This window comes from Salvia hispanica, chromosome 6 (genome assembly GCF_023119035.1).
Source record: "Salvia hispanica cultivar TCC Black 2014 chromosome 6, UniMelb_Shisp_WGS_1.0, whole genome shotgun sequence".
In the NCBI taxonomy this organism is placed as follows: Eukaryota; Viridiplantae; Streptophyta; class Magnoliopsida; order Lamiales; family Lamiaceae; genus Salvia; species Salvia hispanica.
The window spans coordinates 35,569,033-35,584,687 of NC_062970.1; the positions used below are offsets into that span (position 1 = coordinate 35,569,033).

The 15,655-nt window shown below is 36.1% G+C and overlaps 3 protein-coding genes across 3 annotated transcripts; 2 read left to right on the plus strand and 1 right to left on the minus strand.

Annotated features, from left to right (window-relative positions):
* Positions 1 to 2,080: 2,080 nt before the first annotated feature.
* On the minus strand, positions 2,081 to 2,754 carry LOC125197021 (abscisic acid receptor PYL12-like). The gene has a single exon (XM_048095712.1). The coding sequence runs from the start codon at positions 2,709 to 2,711 to the stop codon at positions 2,226 to 2,228; it is 486 nt and encodes a 161-aa protein (XP_047951669.1). The 5' UTR covers positions 2,712 to 2,754; the 3' UTR covers positions 2,081 to 2,225.
* A 2,767-nt stretch (positions 2,755 to 5,521) lies between these two features.
* LOC125196823 lies at positions 5,522 to 6,323 on the plus strand. Its single transcript, XM_048095469.1, has one exon. It carries the CDS (start codon positions 5,686 to 5,688, stop codon positions 6,154 to 6,156), a length of 471 nt encoding a protein of 156 aa, XP_047951426.1. The 5' UTR covers positions 5,522 to 5,685; the 3' UTR covers positions 6,157 to 6,323.
* A 4,766-nt stretch (positions 6,324 to 11,089) lies between these two features.
* On the plus strand, positions 11,090 to 13,230 carry LOC125192512 (uncharacterized CRM domain-containing protein At3g25440, chloroplastic-like). Its single transcript, XM_048090110.1, has 4 exons — positions 11,090 to 11,271; positions 11,477 to 11,915; positions 12,026 to 12,427; positions 12,921 to 13,230. The coding sequence occupies exons 1-4, from the start codon at positions 11,213 to 11,215 to the stop codon at positions 13,041 to 13,043; spliced, it is 1,023 nt and encodes a 340-aa protein (XP_047946067.1). The 5' UTR covers positions 11,090 to 11,212; the 3' UTR covers positions 13,044 to 13,230.
* Positions 13,231 to 15,655: the final 2,425 nt, after the last annotated feature.

Genomic DNA, 15,655 nt, shown 5'->3' on the forward strand with positions numbered 1-15,655 from the left:
TGGGGTTCAATGTAGGGTTTATAGAAACTTGGGGGGCTTGAGTTAAAAAATGCCTCAAGCCCTAAATTACCTTGTGGAGCTCGTATTGTGTCCGCCGCCTCCTCATTTTTTCCACTTGCCATATTTGCGCTGGCGACTCCTCCGTTCACATCCTCCGTCGGTCGCCGGTCGCCGTTGTTGCCTCGGGTTGACGCGGCCTCAGTGTTGCCCCTGATGGTGGCGGGCGCTCCATCTCCGACTATTGTCACAGCTGCACATCCACCGCTGCCTCTGCCCGAAGTCGGATATCCTCCTCTATTCGAGCCTGGTGGTGGTGGTCGGCCGTACTTGGCTTCCCACCACTCCGGGAAACCGACTACCTCGAAGCAGGTCTCCTTGGTATGTTTTTTCCGGCCACACACCGAACAAACCATCTTCGATCGGTCATCCTCCGTTCGCCGATTCCAGCCACTACCACCGCCACCGCCGCTGCTCCTTTGTGATTGAGGCGGTCAGGTTCGCACGGCCAGTCCGGCACCCACTCCTTGCAGCGAGTTCTTCTCCTCGATGTAAGAAGGTTGTAAGACGCTCATCCTTGCACCCTCCCTCCTTATTGTGGCATACGCATCATCTAACGATGGAAACGGTTCCATCTTGAGAATTTCCCTCTTTGTGTTTTCATATTTGTCATCTAGGGCTGTGAGTAATTGATACACCCTATCATCTTGTGTGCAGTTTTCGTAGATCTCGACATCCTCCTGGTATTTCATCGAATTTGGTGATTTTTGGTCGATGGCAAGCCATAGTTCCTGCAATTGGCTCCAAATCTCCTCTAATGTTTCTCCTTTTTGTTTCAGAGTGGTCGCGCGGTGACGGAGGTCATAAACTTGTATCCTATCTCCGTCGCTTGAGTAAGTCACGGCCAGGTTCTTCCACACATCCCGGGTTGTTGCGTGTTTGGATATCCGACTTACAATCTTTGGTTCCATATTTTGAACCAACCACGTGAAGACACAGTGGTTCGCCTGTTGCCACCGTGCAAAGGCCGGATCTGTCTTCAATGGAGGGGGGAGGATGCCCGATGATGTGGGAGATCATTCCCCTGCCGCTGATGGCTCTCTCCATCAACACGACCCAGAACGAGTAGTTCTCATTATTCAGCTTGTACCCGATATCCAGTGATTTAGTATCCACCACAATTTCCGGCGGTGGTGGTGGTTGATGGTTGTTGGTCGCATCTGTGTTCGCCATGGCAAAACTATTGCGCATGAAGTTTGCAAACATCCTTGCAAACTCTTCTGTCTTGTTTTTGTTGGTAATGATTTGTTTGACTTCATCGGATTCTGACATCCTTTTGCTGGTTTTCACAGGTTTTGGTTACAATTTGTCGGGGAAGGTATAGACGATGATGATATTTCTCTAGGTCACAGAAAAAATCCTGCTCTTGATACTATGTTAAACATTACACGATCAATGGATATGGGAGAATTTTACTTTTACTGTTGTGTTTTTATTCATTGTATAATACTCCTCTTATATAGAGGTTCAATACATTTGTACACAAGGAAGGTTTCCTGTCTAGAATAAATAATACTATCAATCTATTGTACGACAATTATACTACCAATCTTCTAGATTGATTCCCACAAATCATCTTAATTGATTCGATGAAATCTTTCCATTCTAACATTATTAGTCCAACAATCTGACAAAGTTAAGTTAGGTATCAAAACAATGTATAACCAAACCAATAAGATGAATGTGATAGCGCAGCGGCTGAAACAATCGATTTATAGTCATCACAAAAGTTACCAAAATAGAGAGAAAAACAAGGTAATCTATCAACATGTGTGCAGCCTGTAGAAATTAACAACAGACCACTAAAACTAATAAAATTGAAGAATATACCATTGAACTTGGCAGTGGATCTGAGTTTATTAGATGACTCCAAAATGGCAAAATCCCCTGTTTTATCCTCAAAAATTAGAAAGGTGGCTAGTTTTCGATATGCAATTCTTAACTGTATTATGTAGAGTAGTACCGTATGTCCGTATTGTAATGGGAGAAATTCGATAGCTCTCAATTTCAATTCCATGCATAAAATAAAATAAGCCAGTATTACACCGATCGAAATGAGATTCTGTATTGCAGATAGGTATTACTAATATCGCAAGTCAAAATTAATAAACGAAATAGAAAAATAGGGTGAAATTAAAACATCTATAGTCTATAGATGATGATCAGCATCAGCCATCAGCCATTTTTTCGGCAAGCTTGGCAAGGGATTTGAGATTGCACCCGATTATAGTCTCGGCGAAGAGACACGTGTCCTCCTCGCAGCTGTCGGCCGGAATGTCCACCACGTACGACTCCATCACCACCGTATTATCTCCTCCTTCGTGCAGCGTCGTCGTCGACCGATAATTCACGAGCTTGTGGTCGCCGCCGATGATGCTGATCACCATGACATGCGACTCGTCGTCCAGCCGGTCGAGGCGCTCGGTGCTCCGCTCGGCCGGCAGCCCCGACACGACGGTGAGCTCCCGGACGCTGCCGGCGCCGCCGTCGCCGGAGCTGAGGCCGCAGTGCTTGACGAACTGCTTGTAGGCCTGCGGCTCGTCGAACTGGCGGACGACGGACCAGACGAGCGGGAGCGGCGCCTGGATGGTCTGGGTGACGACGGAGCCGCACTGGTTGGCGGAGAGGCGGGGGCTGTGGTGGAGGCTTATCATGCTTTCTTCGTTGGAGATTGATTTTTGAAGAGGGAATTGTGTGCTTTGTTGCATGTTTAAGGAAAGTGATTTGAGGGGTGGGGTTTATATAAGTTTTTTTCAGTAGCCGCCATTAGAGTTGCTGCTGCTTTCTATAAATAGTAAACGGATTCATTCAGATTTGGTCTCTGTTTTGGATGTGTTGCGGTCAATTTCTTAGCCTATACTCTCAATTGATTTTTATGGACTACCTTCTTTTTTATTAATTTTTCTCTTTATCTAAATAATAGTGTAGCACGACGGAATGTAATCAAATGAAAACTCTAACTATTGTACAAACTCAAAATTATGATTTGAACCATTTAAAAACGTCAACAGATTATAAAAAAGCATCAACAGGAAAATGTCAACAGAATTTCATTTCAATGGTAGTCAATGATTGATGTTGTGTTGATACTGTGTTGATATTAAAATCTTGAAATTTTACACTGTATTGATATTGTTTTGAAGCTGTGTTGAGGAGTTTTGAGTTTGTATACAATATATAAGTTTGCATTTTATCACTGCCCGTAGTATGATAGTATGATAAATTCCATCTTAACTAAAAGACTATACGCTATGATATTATGATAGAAATTTCACCTTAAAACCAATCAACACGTTGTAAGCACCAAATTCACATAATTCCACCTTAAAAACAGCATATAATATTACTTATCATTATTATTATCCATATTATTGTTGCTATTGTTATATCTTCACTAGAACAAAATGCTTTTATTTATAAATCCTAATATTATATGTGTAACAGTTGTTTAATTGCTGGACAATGAGGATCATTGAACTAGAAATTCGTACGTGTTTATTAATAGTCGGGGAGATTTAAGTCTTACGTGTACCAATCTCGATCTAGTTTTTGATATGCAAGTGTATGATGTTTATGTGTAATTTACTTCTCTTTATGTTTTGTTTTCATCGTGCCTAGGTAACTTTGATTAAATCATTAAATCTTGGAACTTGTATCTTGCTATCATGTAAGTAGGATTCCATTACTTTTATTCAAAAGGTAATGTCAATAATTATATTAGATTATTAACCGGTTGTAAATTCCTCCTGCATATATGAGTTATTTTTTTTTTAGAGATTGGAAATTATTTGTTCCCTCTTTTCTTTCTGCTAATTTCTTCTATCATTTGCTATTTATTGTGTGCTCTATATTGATTAAATACTAGTACTAGAAAAACATTTTTCAAATTATAAACTCTTAAAGAGTTCTCAGACAAAGGCTCAAAGCATGGGCCAATTATATAGGACGAATAATCTAGCTAGGCTCATTAAACGCATGAGACCACACATACTCAACCAAATCCAGTCAAGTTTCCAATTGCGTTTTAAAAAAGAAAAAAAGCACATATTGGGTTAACTTAACTTTATAGACCGATATAAGTTTGTTCCTTTTTTATTCTTTTCTTTTGAGAATGAAATTAGCTCTCTTTTTAACTACAAGAATCTTTTGATATTGATAGAATAATAATTAAATTAATCCCGTTTTAGAAACTAGATCCAATCCAATTTTAGAACAAATAACATACAGTATAAAGTTTAGAAGTACTTTAATAACCATTTGATATGTATATTGGTATGTACTACTCATAAAATTAACCTAATCAGCAAATCTTATGCAATGCTATTATGCTAGTGTGAGTATCCAGTATTAATAAGTGTGTCCCGTCTAATAAAATCAATATTTTGGTCTTTTGGATACTATTTCGTCTAGGAGTGTAGTAAAAATATCAAAATATCAGTATATTGCACTTATCGTATCGAAAAAATACCGAATTTTCAATTTACTGGAACTTTCGGTATAGTATAATATCATACTGTAAAGTGTAAGGGTTCGGTACGGTAACAGTGTGAATATTCTTGTACTGCGGTATACTGAACGTACGGCATGTACCATATATTTGGTACCGATACATTCGGCGTATATATCCTTATGTTTGGTATCGGTATGCCACGATACATACAAGGATCAATACATACCAAATCTATAAAAAAAACACGATCCATATACCGATTTTCAAATGATACTTTCGATATACAGTTACAAGAAATGGTACAGTAGAACGGTATAGTGTTCCAAAACTAGGTATACGTACCGAATTTCAGTACGATATAGCATAAAATTGATACGTGTAACGGTATTCTACTTTATTCCATACCGAAACTTTGTGTCCTAGAAATTTTGGTACGGTAACAGTATGATAGTTTTCATACCGATATTTTTGGTACGGTGTATGGTATTGTACCGTCCCACCTTACGTTGGATATCAATAAAATAATCCATTTTATAAAAAACTTTAATTTAGATAAAATGGTGTTTACCTTTTATTTTGAATACTGGGACTGGGAGTTGGACTTGTGCTTTGCTTTGGCCGTAGTAATGATGAGTTAACATGTCATGTGCAAGTGCAACCATAAGTGCCCAACTTCCACATGCAAGTAGTGCAACCATAAGTGCCCAATTTCTCATTTGGTATTATTGAATTTGATTAAAAGCTCACGATTGATACTTCCAAAAGGCTAATTGCAAAAATGACTCCAATTATCAATCCACGCCATAGATTTCATTCCAACAAAGTCACACTCAATAAATACAAACAATCGTAAACATTCCAACCAAACAAATAAAAGAAGTGAACTCCAATAGCATATAGCAAAAAACACCATCCCAAGTAGAATTAATATTTTGGGATACAATTACATGAGATTATATGGCTATTTATGTATTTAATAACAAGTGATGGAGCTTCATAACTAAATGGACATTTAGCATATGTCTACATAACAAAAAAAGTAACTTGTGCTTCTCTTTTAGGTGGCATATATATTGAAGAAACAGCATTTGTACAACTCAAAGAGGCGTTGGATACAAATAGGTATAATTAAAGAAACATAGGTTTACTAATGAGAGAGGAATTGTGAATCGGCGGGCATGAAAAGCGCGATCAGATGCTGCATCTCTTGCATTCTGCCGTGCGGCGCGCTCGACGTCCTCCGAATCGTCCACACAAACGGCCGCGTTGAGGAAATCAGCGGCGCCGTCACGGCCGCCGAGATCATGAAGCTCCACCGCAAACACGTCCTTAAAAAGCCCTCGGAATCCGGTATCGTGCCGCCCGACGCGCAGCTCAAGCGAGGCAAAATTTACTTCCTCATGCCTCTTCCGCCGCCGCCGGAGAAATCGCGATCGAAGAGGAAAAGGAGAGATTCGGCGCGAACGACGGAGAAGACCGGATGCAGTATTTCCATGGCGAATCTCCTGATTTCCGATCGCTATCTGAGCGAGATTCTATCGGAGAAAATCTCGACGCAGAGAGATCGGCGGCGCGGCCGCGTTGGCGTGTGGCGGCCGCATTTGGAGAGCATTTCGGAGACGCCTGTTGATCGCTCCTTAATTAATTAGTGTTTATTTTTATAAATAAATACGTGAATTAGTATGGTTTGATAATTGAAGCTATATCGCTCAAACCTTGTTTTGGTGTTTCGATTTTATTATATCAGTTTTGCTTGTACATAAGTATTTTCCTAAATTACGTGTGAGAAAATAAAAATTCATATCTGAATACTGAATTCTGTTGTTATCGACTAGTGGTGGTCTTTCCGGCGCCAGGAAAAGTGTGTTTACATTGAAATTTTTTTGAGAAAATCCATTTTTGTGGAGAGAGTGACTTCTGATTATGGACAAAGAAAGCATTTATTTTGTTGGTCATCAGATAAGAGATTGGTTTTCAAATATAATCCTGTCTCTCTCTCCTCTCTATCATGTTATTGATAGAGCAATAATAGTAGTATTATCCATGAATTGAGTAGATATTTTGATTAATGAAATAGTATCCAATTATGCAGCTATTTATATTGAATGGATGTTTGAAATTTAATAATAACTTTTAATTAAAAGTTTTTTTTTCTTCCAACTTGTAATTAAAAGTTACCCCCGCTCACATACTGCGGCCTCTCCATAAGCGCAATATTAATAACTTTAATTAGCTTAATCATCATTATTTTAAAATCTGTGTAATTAATGAAAGGTAATGGCACGCACATCATAAGCGCGCCCACAAATGTCTTTTTCTTTAATTGAGTATTGTAATTGTTTCTTTTTCAGCACTCACAAGTCCCTTCATCGTGACATGAAGTAACTTAATGATCTTAATTTTGATAGAGTATTCCATTATTCTTGTTCTGATATGTTTCCAAGTATAGGTTTTATCATCATGTGGACATTGATTTAGTTTTGTAATGTCTATTCATGTGCCCTTGATTTTACTATTTCAACATCACAGAAATTAATACACTCAACAGTCTCAACGACATACATATATATCGTTATACTAAAATGACAATCCAAATTAAAATAAAAACCTACCATTAATGAGGATCCTTTGATTTAGGAGCAAATTCAACTTTGGTCTACCACGTGGCAAGCTTGCTTGTTTATGTATAGTAGATTTTTGATTATATATTATTTTGTATCATAGATTGTTTATCTATGTATCACAGATTGCTTGCCTAGGTTGTCATTTTAAATATGGTATTATCATATTGCTCTGATTTCGTATCGCAGATTGTTTGGAACCATATGCTAAGTTGTTTGCCTATTGTATTGCATATTGCTTGTCTAAATTATTATTTTAACTACGGTGTCACCATAACGCTCTCCATATATATAATCAGTGGCGGAGCCACGGTGGGGCCTGGGGGGCCCTTGGGCCCCTCAGCCATTTGGATGATTCGCATATATAATATATGTAGGCAAACTTAAGAAAATAAAATGGTAGCACAGATGGTTTATATGTCAGCCTCTTGTGTGCAATGTGTCGAGTTCGATTCCCAACTAGAGCATTTTTTAATATTAAATATTTCCTTCTATTTTGGATTCATTTATGTTTCTTATATTTATATTAAATAGATTTATAATATTAGTAAAATTGATTTTATGCTTAAATATATTAATTTTATGGTTTTCTCACATTAGTGACTTCTCTTGATTTTTTTTCACAAGTAATTTTGTAGGAATCATTTTAAATTGTAATCATAAGAAATGATTTTTATAATTTAAAAATAGAAAATAATTCTTTGATTCTATAAAAATTTAAAATATTATATGCTAATATGTTTAATTTGATATACTTTATTATAAAAAAAGAATAACTCTTTGATCTAGTAATTAATACGTAAATATATCATATTACTATTAAAATTGGTGCTATGCTCTAAAAATCTATTCATCAATTAATTTTTTCTCATCATTCGTAGGCCTGAAAATTTAATCCGCGGGTTTCGGGTATTCCCGACCCAGTCCCAATACCCGACGGGTTTTGGGTACCCGAAACCCGAAATTATGGGTTCGGGTACGGGTTTGGGTAGTTAATGTTAGGATTTTTCAGATTTAGGGTACCCGAAACCCGTATTAGGGTACCCAAATAATACCCGATTAATTATGTATTTGTGATAAATATTTTTATTTAGTATAGGGCCTATGGCCCATAGGGTAAATCTAGGGTAACTTTATGTAATCACATGTAGATTTATAAATTTTTCGTGTGCCTCACTTTTTCAAGTTTCCTTCACGCCATTGCTGCTGCTCTCTTTTGGCCGTTTGCTCTCTTCTTTACATTCGTGTTCGGTCCATGTTGCATTATCTATGTTCTTACTTGTTATCTTTTGAAAATATATAGTTAATTAGTTATGCTTTCTCCATTTTATTTACATGTTCATTTTAAAATTAAGTAGTGTCTATTTGTCTAATGTCTATTTTATATAATATAGAATTATAATCAATAAATAGTATAAGTATTGTGTGATTTTTAATAATTTATATTCTCATCATAATTTAATTTATTATAAAAGAATAAATTTTAAAAATAATAATTCCGGGTTTATGGGTACCCGAATAGTTGCGTTTGGGTACCCACATTGCGTATTAGGGTACCCGAATTCACATACGGGTCGGGTATTGGATATGATATTTTTGAGATTTCGGGTTCGGGTACCCGAATTTTCGGGTTTGGATACCCGCGGGTACCCGAATTTACACCCCTAATCATTCGTTTCTAAAGTGCGGCTTTTTATAATGATCACGTCCGAGTTATTTTCGTGTCGTTAGCACTTAATGCACTCAGCAAATTTTAATTGTAGTTTGGGCCCCCACCGTTGAAAGTCTGGCTCCGCCACTGTATATAATGATTATAAATATTAACTAATAGTCAAGTTAGATTTTTTTTTTTTTTTTTAATCATCAATCTATCAAGTCAAGTATAAAAACTTAGTTTAAAATCATATCCCTACCCTACACTCTAGTGTTTTTTTATTTATTTTTGACCAAATAAAATTATCTTCAGAAACATGTCATGATTTGTGAAGGAAAAAGATATTAGCAATTCCTTGTTTCCAGGCTCTAGCTCCCTCTTCAGCCGGCAGTAATACTCATGAAAATATTTTAGTGCTATAATTGAACTCGAAAAGTATGTTAAGAATTTAACAAGCTCGTGCTTCTAATTAAGAACCGAAAACTTGGGAAATGGAGCTGATTTTGTTTTTGAAAAAAAAATACTACAAAAAACAATACTTGCCAATTGCCAAAATAGTTTTTTTTTAGTGTATTTAATTGTTTACGATAATTCTGTATATGGATGCATTGTAGCCTGTCCTAATAATGATATTCCCTTTCCAAGTATAACTGCCAACGCGCTCAATTATTATTCAGATGAATTTTAAGTAAATCAAGGAATAACGTGTTTTTGGGTATATAGACTATAATTACACATTTTTTAGTAGGCGCACGAACTTGATTAATTGGCTATAATCATGATTCATGACATCGTCGGAATTTCAATCTATTAAAATTAAGTTGATGCACGTACTATCAATTCGTCCTCGTACGAGAAAACATGATTTTAAACAAATTGTCCAATTATCTAGTGCCCTTTTGAGTCGTATTTTTTTCGATTAGGGAAAAACATATGTTCGAGGCGAGCTATTGTCCTTTTTGAGTAGTATGCTTAGTGATAAAAATGGGTAGCCACTATTTTGCATAATTATGCCAAAACAATCATGCATTTCCTTCTCTGACTACAAAAGATACACATACAATTAGAGGCGGCTCCAATGAGAACTTTAGAAAATTGAGAACTTTGTGATTTTTTTTAGAACTCTGTGGATTAAAATTCATATCCGGTACATTAATATCAATTGACATAACAAAATGTATTAATTGTTGATTCAATCAGAAACTGATACTAAGTCAAGGACTTATATTCATGAATTAATGAACTAATATTAAGTCAAGAACTAATATATTTTGTGATGCATGTCAATTGGTATTAATGTATTTGCGAAACTGATATAACCATTTTCTATACATATATCTTAAGTACTATTTAGGCAGAAATATTCCTAATTATGGTACTACTTATAAATCAGGCTGGTCCATTGATGTTAAGTAAGACCAAGAGATTCAAAATAACAAATCAACACTCTAGAATTCTTTTTATATGGTTTTACTATTTTAACAGTGTGTCTTATTTTTATTTTAAGAGCCTGTCTTGTTTTTTTATGATTAAAGCGCCATATATATTTCGGATTCTAAGTAGAGTGAATTTATTATTCGTATGATGACAAAGTGCAATTTAATTTGTTGATTTTCCATTCCCCAACTATTAATTCGGGGGTTTTATAGGATCATGTATAACTCAGACTAATGTTAACTAATTCAAATCACGAGTCTCATTTTCGTTATGCTAATAATTTAGCTAAGCATATATGATCGAAATTAGTAGAATTTGATGGAATAATTGTCCCCACAAGACTTTGAATCAAAATAATGCAATTGTGGCTTGCATCTAAGCAAGTGGGCAATGTCTTTAAGCATTTGTTGGTCCAAGAGATTATTTTATGTGATGCCAATAGCATCCTAAAAAGGTGATTACAGCAAAGGTAACGACTTTCATTCTTGGAAAAAGATGATAACTCCCATACTCTGACCCTACTAACTCCCACCATTAGGGGACCTTTCAGAAATAAACAAATAGCTAGATTGCTCATATATAACTTGATTCACTCTCATCTGCAATCTATTGATTGGCAGCCACCACATTATATTTTATGTTTTTAATCAGCTAGAAATTACATTTATATTTTACATAAAAAAAACTCTAAAGTCGTAATAAGACAATTATTTTCACGTATTAAGAGAAATTTTCAATTACCGTACATTAGAATACAATTTTTATGTTAGATTTGAAAGTAAAGTTTGGGTCAGCCCATCCCTTTACACAGAGCCCAAACCATCTTGGCCCAAGAAGGAAATATACACATTGCTGGAAAAATAGAAGAAGAAAAGAAAACTGGCGCTGAGGTAAGGATGAACAAATCCCTAATTATGCTAGGAACAATGGTGAAGCAAATCTGTGTCATGTAACTTGACATCACAATATTTCTTCAATTTCACAAGTTTGAAGATGTCAAGAGCTTCCATCTCAAGGCTCTCACCCACCGTCTTTACCATTATTAACACAAGGTATTCTGCAGCTTCTTGTTTCGCATACTCTGTAATGTAATTAAGAAATATTCAGTTCAATCGTTGTCTAAGTGTGATTCGAGAAGATATGCTGAACTTTTTACGGGATAATTGTTGCTAATTTTCACTAATTGAATGAATTTGGATTATTTGGCCAAACAAGATTCAACTGTTTGAGTGATAGATGTTACTATATCTTATGCAGGGACTCTATGCTTGGTTCCAAATGCTTATTGAGAAGCATTTTTACACCTCCTTGTCCGACGTTTCTGTTGCGTTTTATCCATCATTCTGAGCGCAGAAACGTAGGGGAGCTTCATTCGTTTAGATTGATCTCAGTGAATGCTTTATCTGTTAATAGATCATGTACAATTGGACCTTGGAATCATTGTTTAACAAGGGAATATGCTAGAGTTAGAACTAATGAATCCATTGAGATGAAGACGGATGAAGATGTTATCCGATTTAAAATTGGTGATATGAGTCCAGAAGGAATGTCGTTGAAGAAAGGGAAGGCAACGACAAAAAAGTCAGACGTGTCTAGAAAGAAGAAGCTGAATGAACTTAGGTTTTACCGGTTGAAAGCAAAAAAGAAAATGAATTCTCCAAATCCTGAAGTTAGAATAAGGTACAAGCTTGAGAAGGTAGACAAAATTTCCTACATTGCTGTTGCTGGTTTCTTGGATTACTTTAGTTGAGCAGCTCTTTTCATAGTCAAATTTTTCCTGTTGTCTGTGTTTATACTTTCTGTTAGGCAAAAAGAAAAGAAGCATGGCTGATAGAGAAACTGAGGAAATACGATGTACCTAAAGCAGCACCCGAAACCTATGATCCTGAAATATTGACTGCAGAAGAGAGGTTTTACCTAAAGCGCACTGGCGAGAAAAAGAAACATTATGTTCCTGTGGGGAGACGAGGAGTATTTGGTGGTGTTGTTCTTAATATGCATTTACATTGGAAGAACCATGAGACTGTAAAAGTCATCTGCAAACCCTGTAGGCCCGGGCAAGTGCATCAATATGCTGAGGAGCTTGCTAGGTTGAGCAAAGGCATTGTTATCGACATAAAGCCGGATGATGTTATTATATTTTATCGGGGGAAGAACTATGTTCAACCAGATGTCATGTCACCTCCAGATACTCTTTCTAAAGCTAAGGTATGAACTGTCTAAAAATGATATTGTGTTTCCTAGTTTGCTTGTATAATTTTTCCCAATTAGGATGTGCATTTCGTATCATGCTTATATGAGTTTGAAGTAAGTTCTTTTGATGTTCAAATTTTAGAATTTGCTTATTTAAGATTACAATTAGGATATTTAAGTCATACCTTGCTTATTTGAGCCACTACTCTCCGTGTATATATGATGAATCTGTCGAGGCTGAGTCTGAAGTAAGTTCTTTTTATATTCTAATTTGCTTATTCAAGATTACCAATTAGGATATTCAACTCATATCTTGCTTATTTGTGCCATTACTCTGTCAAATATATATGATTAAATATGTTTACCATGTATTTACTTCAAGTTGAACATGTGCTTAAAGCTCGAGGCTTGTATATGTTCTAGTTTGTTGTTTTGGAGCTGCTCCGGGTGATTATTTGATGGTCAACACCACATTTTTTTACATAAAAATGATTGATTTAAATTGCAGGCCCTAGAAAAATATAAACACGAGCAATCGTTAGAGCATACAAGTGAGTTCATCGAAAAGCTGGAGAATGAACTCGAAGAATATCTCGAACATTGTGCTCGGTATAAGAAAGAGGAGAAGTGAAGTGACTGAAAAGGGTGTGGCTACTACTATCTTTTACTACCATTCTGTTCTTTGCAAGTGAGGTGATATGTTCTCTTTCTTACTGTTTTGGATAAATAGGAAACAAGTTGTACAAATAGAAGGAAGGATACTGTCCCTTTTTGTAATATTGTATTGATAAATTACAATCCTGCATTTTCATTTTTTCTCTTTCATTGCAATGCATGTTGGACAATTTTATATCGTTGAGATGTTAGTTTATTGAGTGTGTCTGAGTCTGAACTTGACATACTGTGCTTAGTTAGTTTGAGTGTATGAGATCGTCAACTTGATATATGTTGGTCTTTTTATATACTCTATTAACAGTAACTAATAAGAGTACTACAGTTTCTGCACTGCTCATGGATTGTTGGAGAATAAGCACTAATAAGAATGCACTCTGAGTGCGTACTGTAGAGTGTAGAATGAGTACTTGTGAAGTAGTAGTACATGGAGTAATTTATTTTATGTACTCCTATGAAATAAGAAATAAAATAAAAAGTAGTAGGAGTATATGAAATGAAAATAGTGAATAGTACAAGTGAAGTTCTCAGCACGACTTTGTAGATGTTAAGTAAAGTGCTTACAAATAGGTGCATTGGTGCCTTATGTGCTATTGATACTTTTAGTATATTAAATACCTTATTAAATTCATTTGTATACTTAAATGATGGGTTTCAAGTAATTGATGCTATATATTTTAGAAATATCAAATCTTTAAGAATAAGTTTACCTATGTTCATCTGACTATGTTTCGCTTATTTGTTTAATTTCTTTATAAAATGGACATCGTGGGATTTCAAAATATTCCAAGGGAAAAATTTAAAAGTATTCGAAGGAGAAATGTACACTCCCTGATTTAGAACTCCGGCGCCATAAGCAAATAGTACAAGGGTTGTTCGGTTTGCAAGATTATATTCGAGATTAAATTTATAGTGTGTTTGGTTCATGAGATTCAATCCCACAACTCAATCCTATGAATAATCATGGGATAACTACTTACCTTTAACCCTCAATGACTAAAATAATCTCAAAACTCAATTCTAGATTGTATCCTGGTATTGGTTTATCTTGGAAACGGAACACCCCCTAAATAAACTAAGAGCATCCACATCCATGCTCTTTGGCAAGAGCATGGAAGTGGCCCGGACCCACTTTTACTCCCCTACTCTTCCGCAAGAGCACAACACCCACATCCATGCTTTTCCGCAAGAGCATGCTCAAGGGTCCCACCATTCTATTCTTCAATTTAATTTAAATACTTCAATTATTAAAAACATTTTCACAATATTAAAATGCATTAAAAATACCCGACATACTATTATAAACTACTAAAAATTAAAAATTACATAATTAAAATTTTAAAAATTAAAAATTACTACATAATTAAAATCCTAAAAAATGAGGTTGGGAGAGTTGTTTGGTGTAGTGTGATTTTTTATGTTGAAATGGATGTATTTATTGATGAAAGTGTGAATTTTGGGATAAAAATAATGAAAAAATAAATTAAAAGTGTGGAAAAAATGGATATATTTTATTGGGAAGTGGGAATTTTTTTTAATATTAAATTTGAATTTTTCATATTTTTTTGAATTAAAAAAATGATAAACCAACGGCCAATCAGAGCATGCCACGTCGCTGATCTTGCTCTTGCCGTTGGCACGGCGGTGCTCTTAGCTAAGAGTGTTGGAATCTATGCCGGTCAATGGACTTTGACCAATTATAAATTTCAACGAGACATTTAATTTTGTGAAATTAAACGATATAGTGTCGATCTACGTTCGGAGTAGATGACCGTGATATATTCATTTTCTCAAATCCGATTCCCGGTGAGTGAGAAATAATGGATTAAAGTTGTGCAAAATTACAAACTTAATAAGTTATGAGAGAAGCTTAGGGAATGATTAAGAGAATTAATTATCCCACATTGGAAGTTACAACCTTATTAAACTAGTATTTAATAAGAATGATTATTACATGTAATAATTATAGTGGACTAAGATGGGTTGTAGAGTCCACACGCGCACCCCGCCGCCGCGAGCCTCGAGTCCGAGCCCATGGACTTGGATCTTGGAATTCGGTCTTTGGGCTGTTCTTTGGGCCTGGTCGTGGGTTTGGTGCTTGGGCTCGACCCAAGGCCAGTGGGTTAGTTCTTTTTAGACCACCACCGTTTCCACGTCAGCGAGTCAAGCGGGATGACACCTCGTCATTATGACGCGAGAAGCCAACGTTGCTGACACGTGATAGTCCACGTCATGATCGAATCTAGAAGCGTCTAGATTCAACCTCTCTAGCTCTGAGCTTGTAACGCCCAACCGTTACAGCCTCACCATGATGGCAGTCATCAAGGCTATGTTGACCTTTGCAGTGGACTGGGCCTATAAATAGGCTAGTCATTCTAGCATTCTAGTAATCAGAAACTAGAACACAAAGCATACATTGCATAATCTATTTCCCTCTCTGCATCGTTTTTCTGTCGAAAGCTTTGCCCTATCCAGTTCGTCGGAGCTCTGCTGATAGCGGTGCTGCTTCATCAAAGATATAGCCGTTTTATCTTTGGGGACGAAACGTCAATCCGAAGAGCACTACCGGGG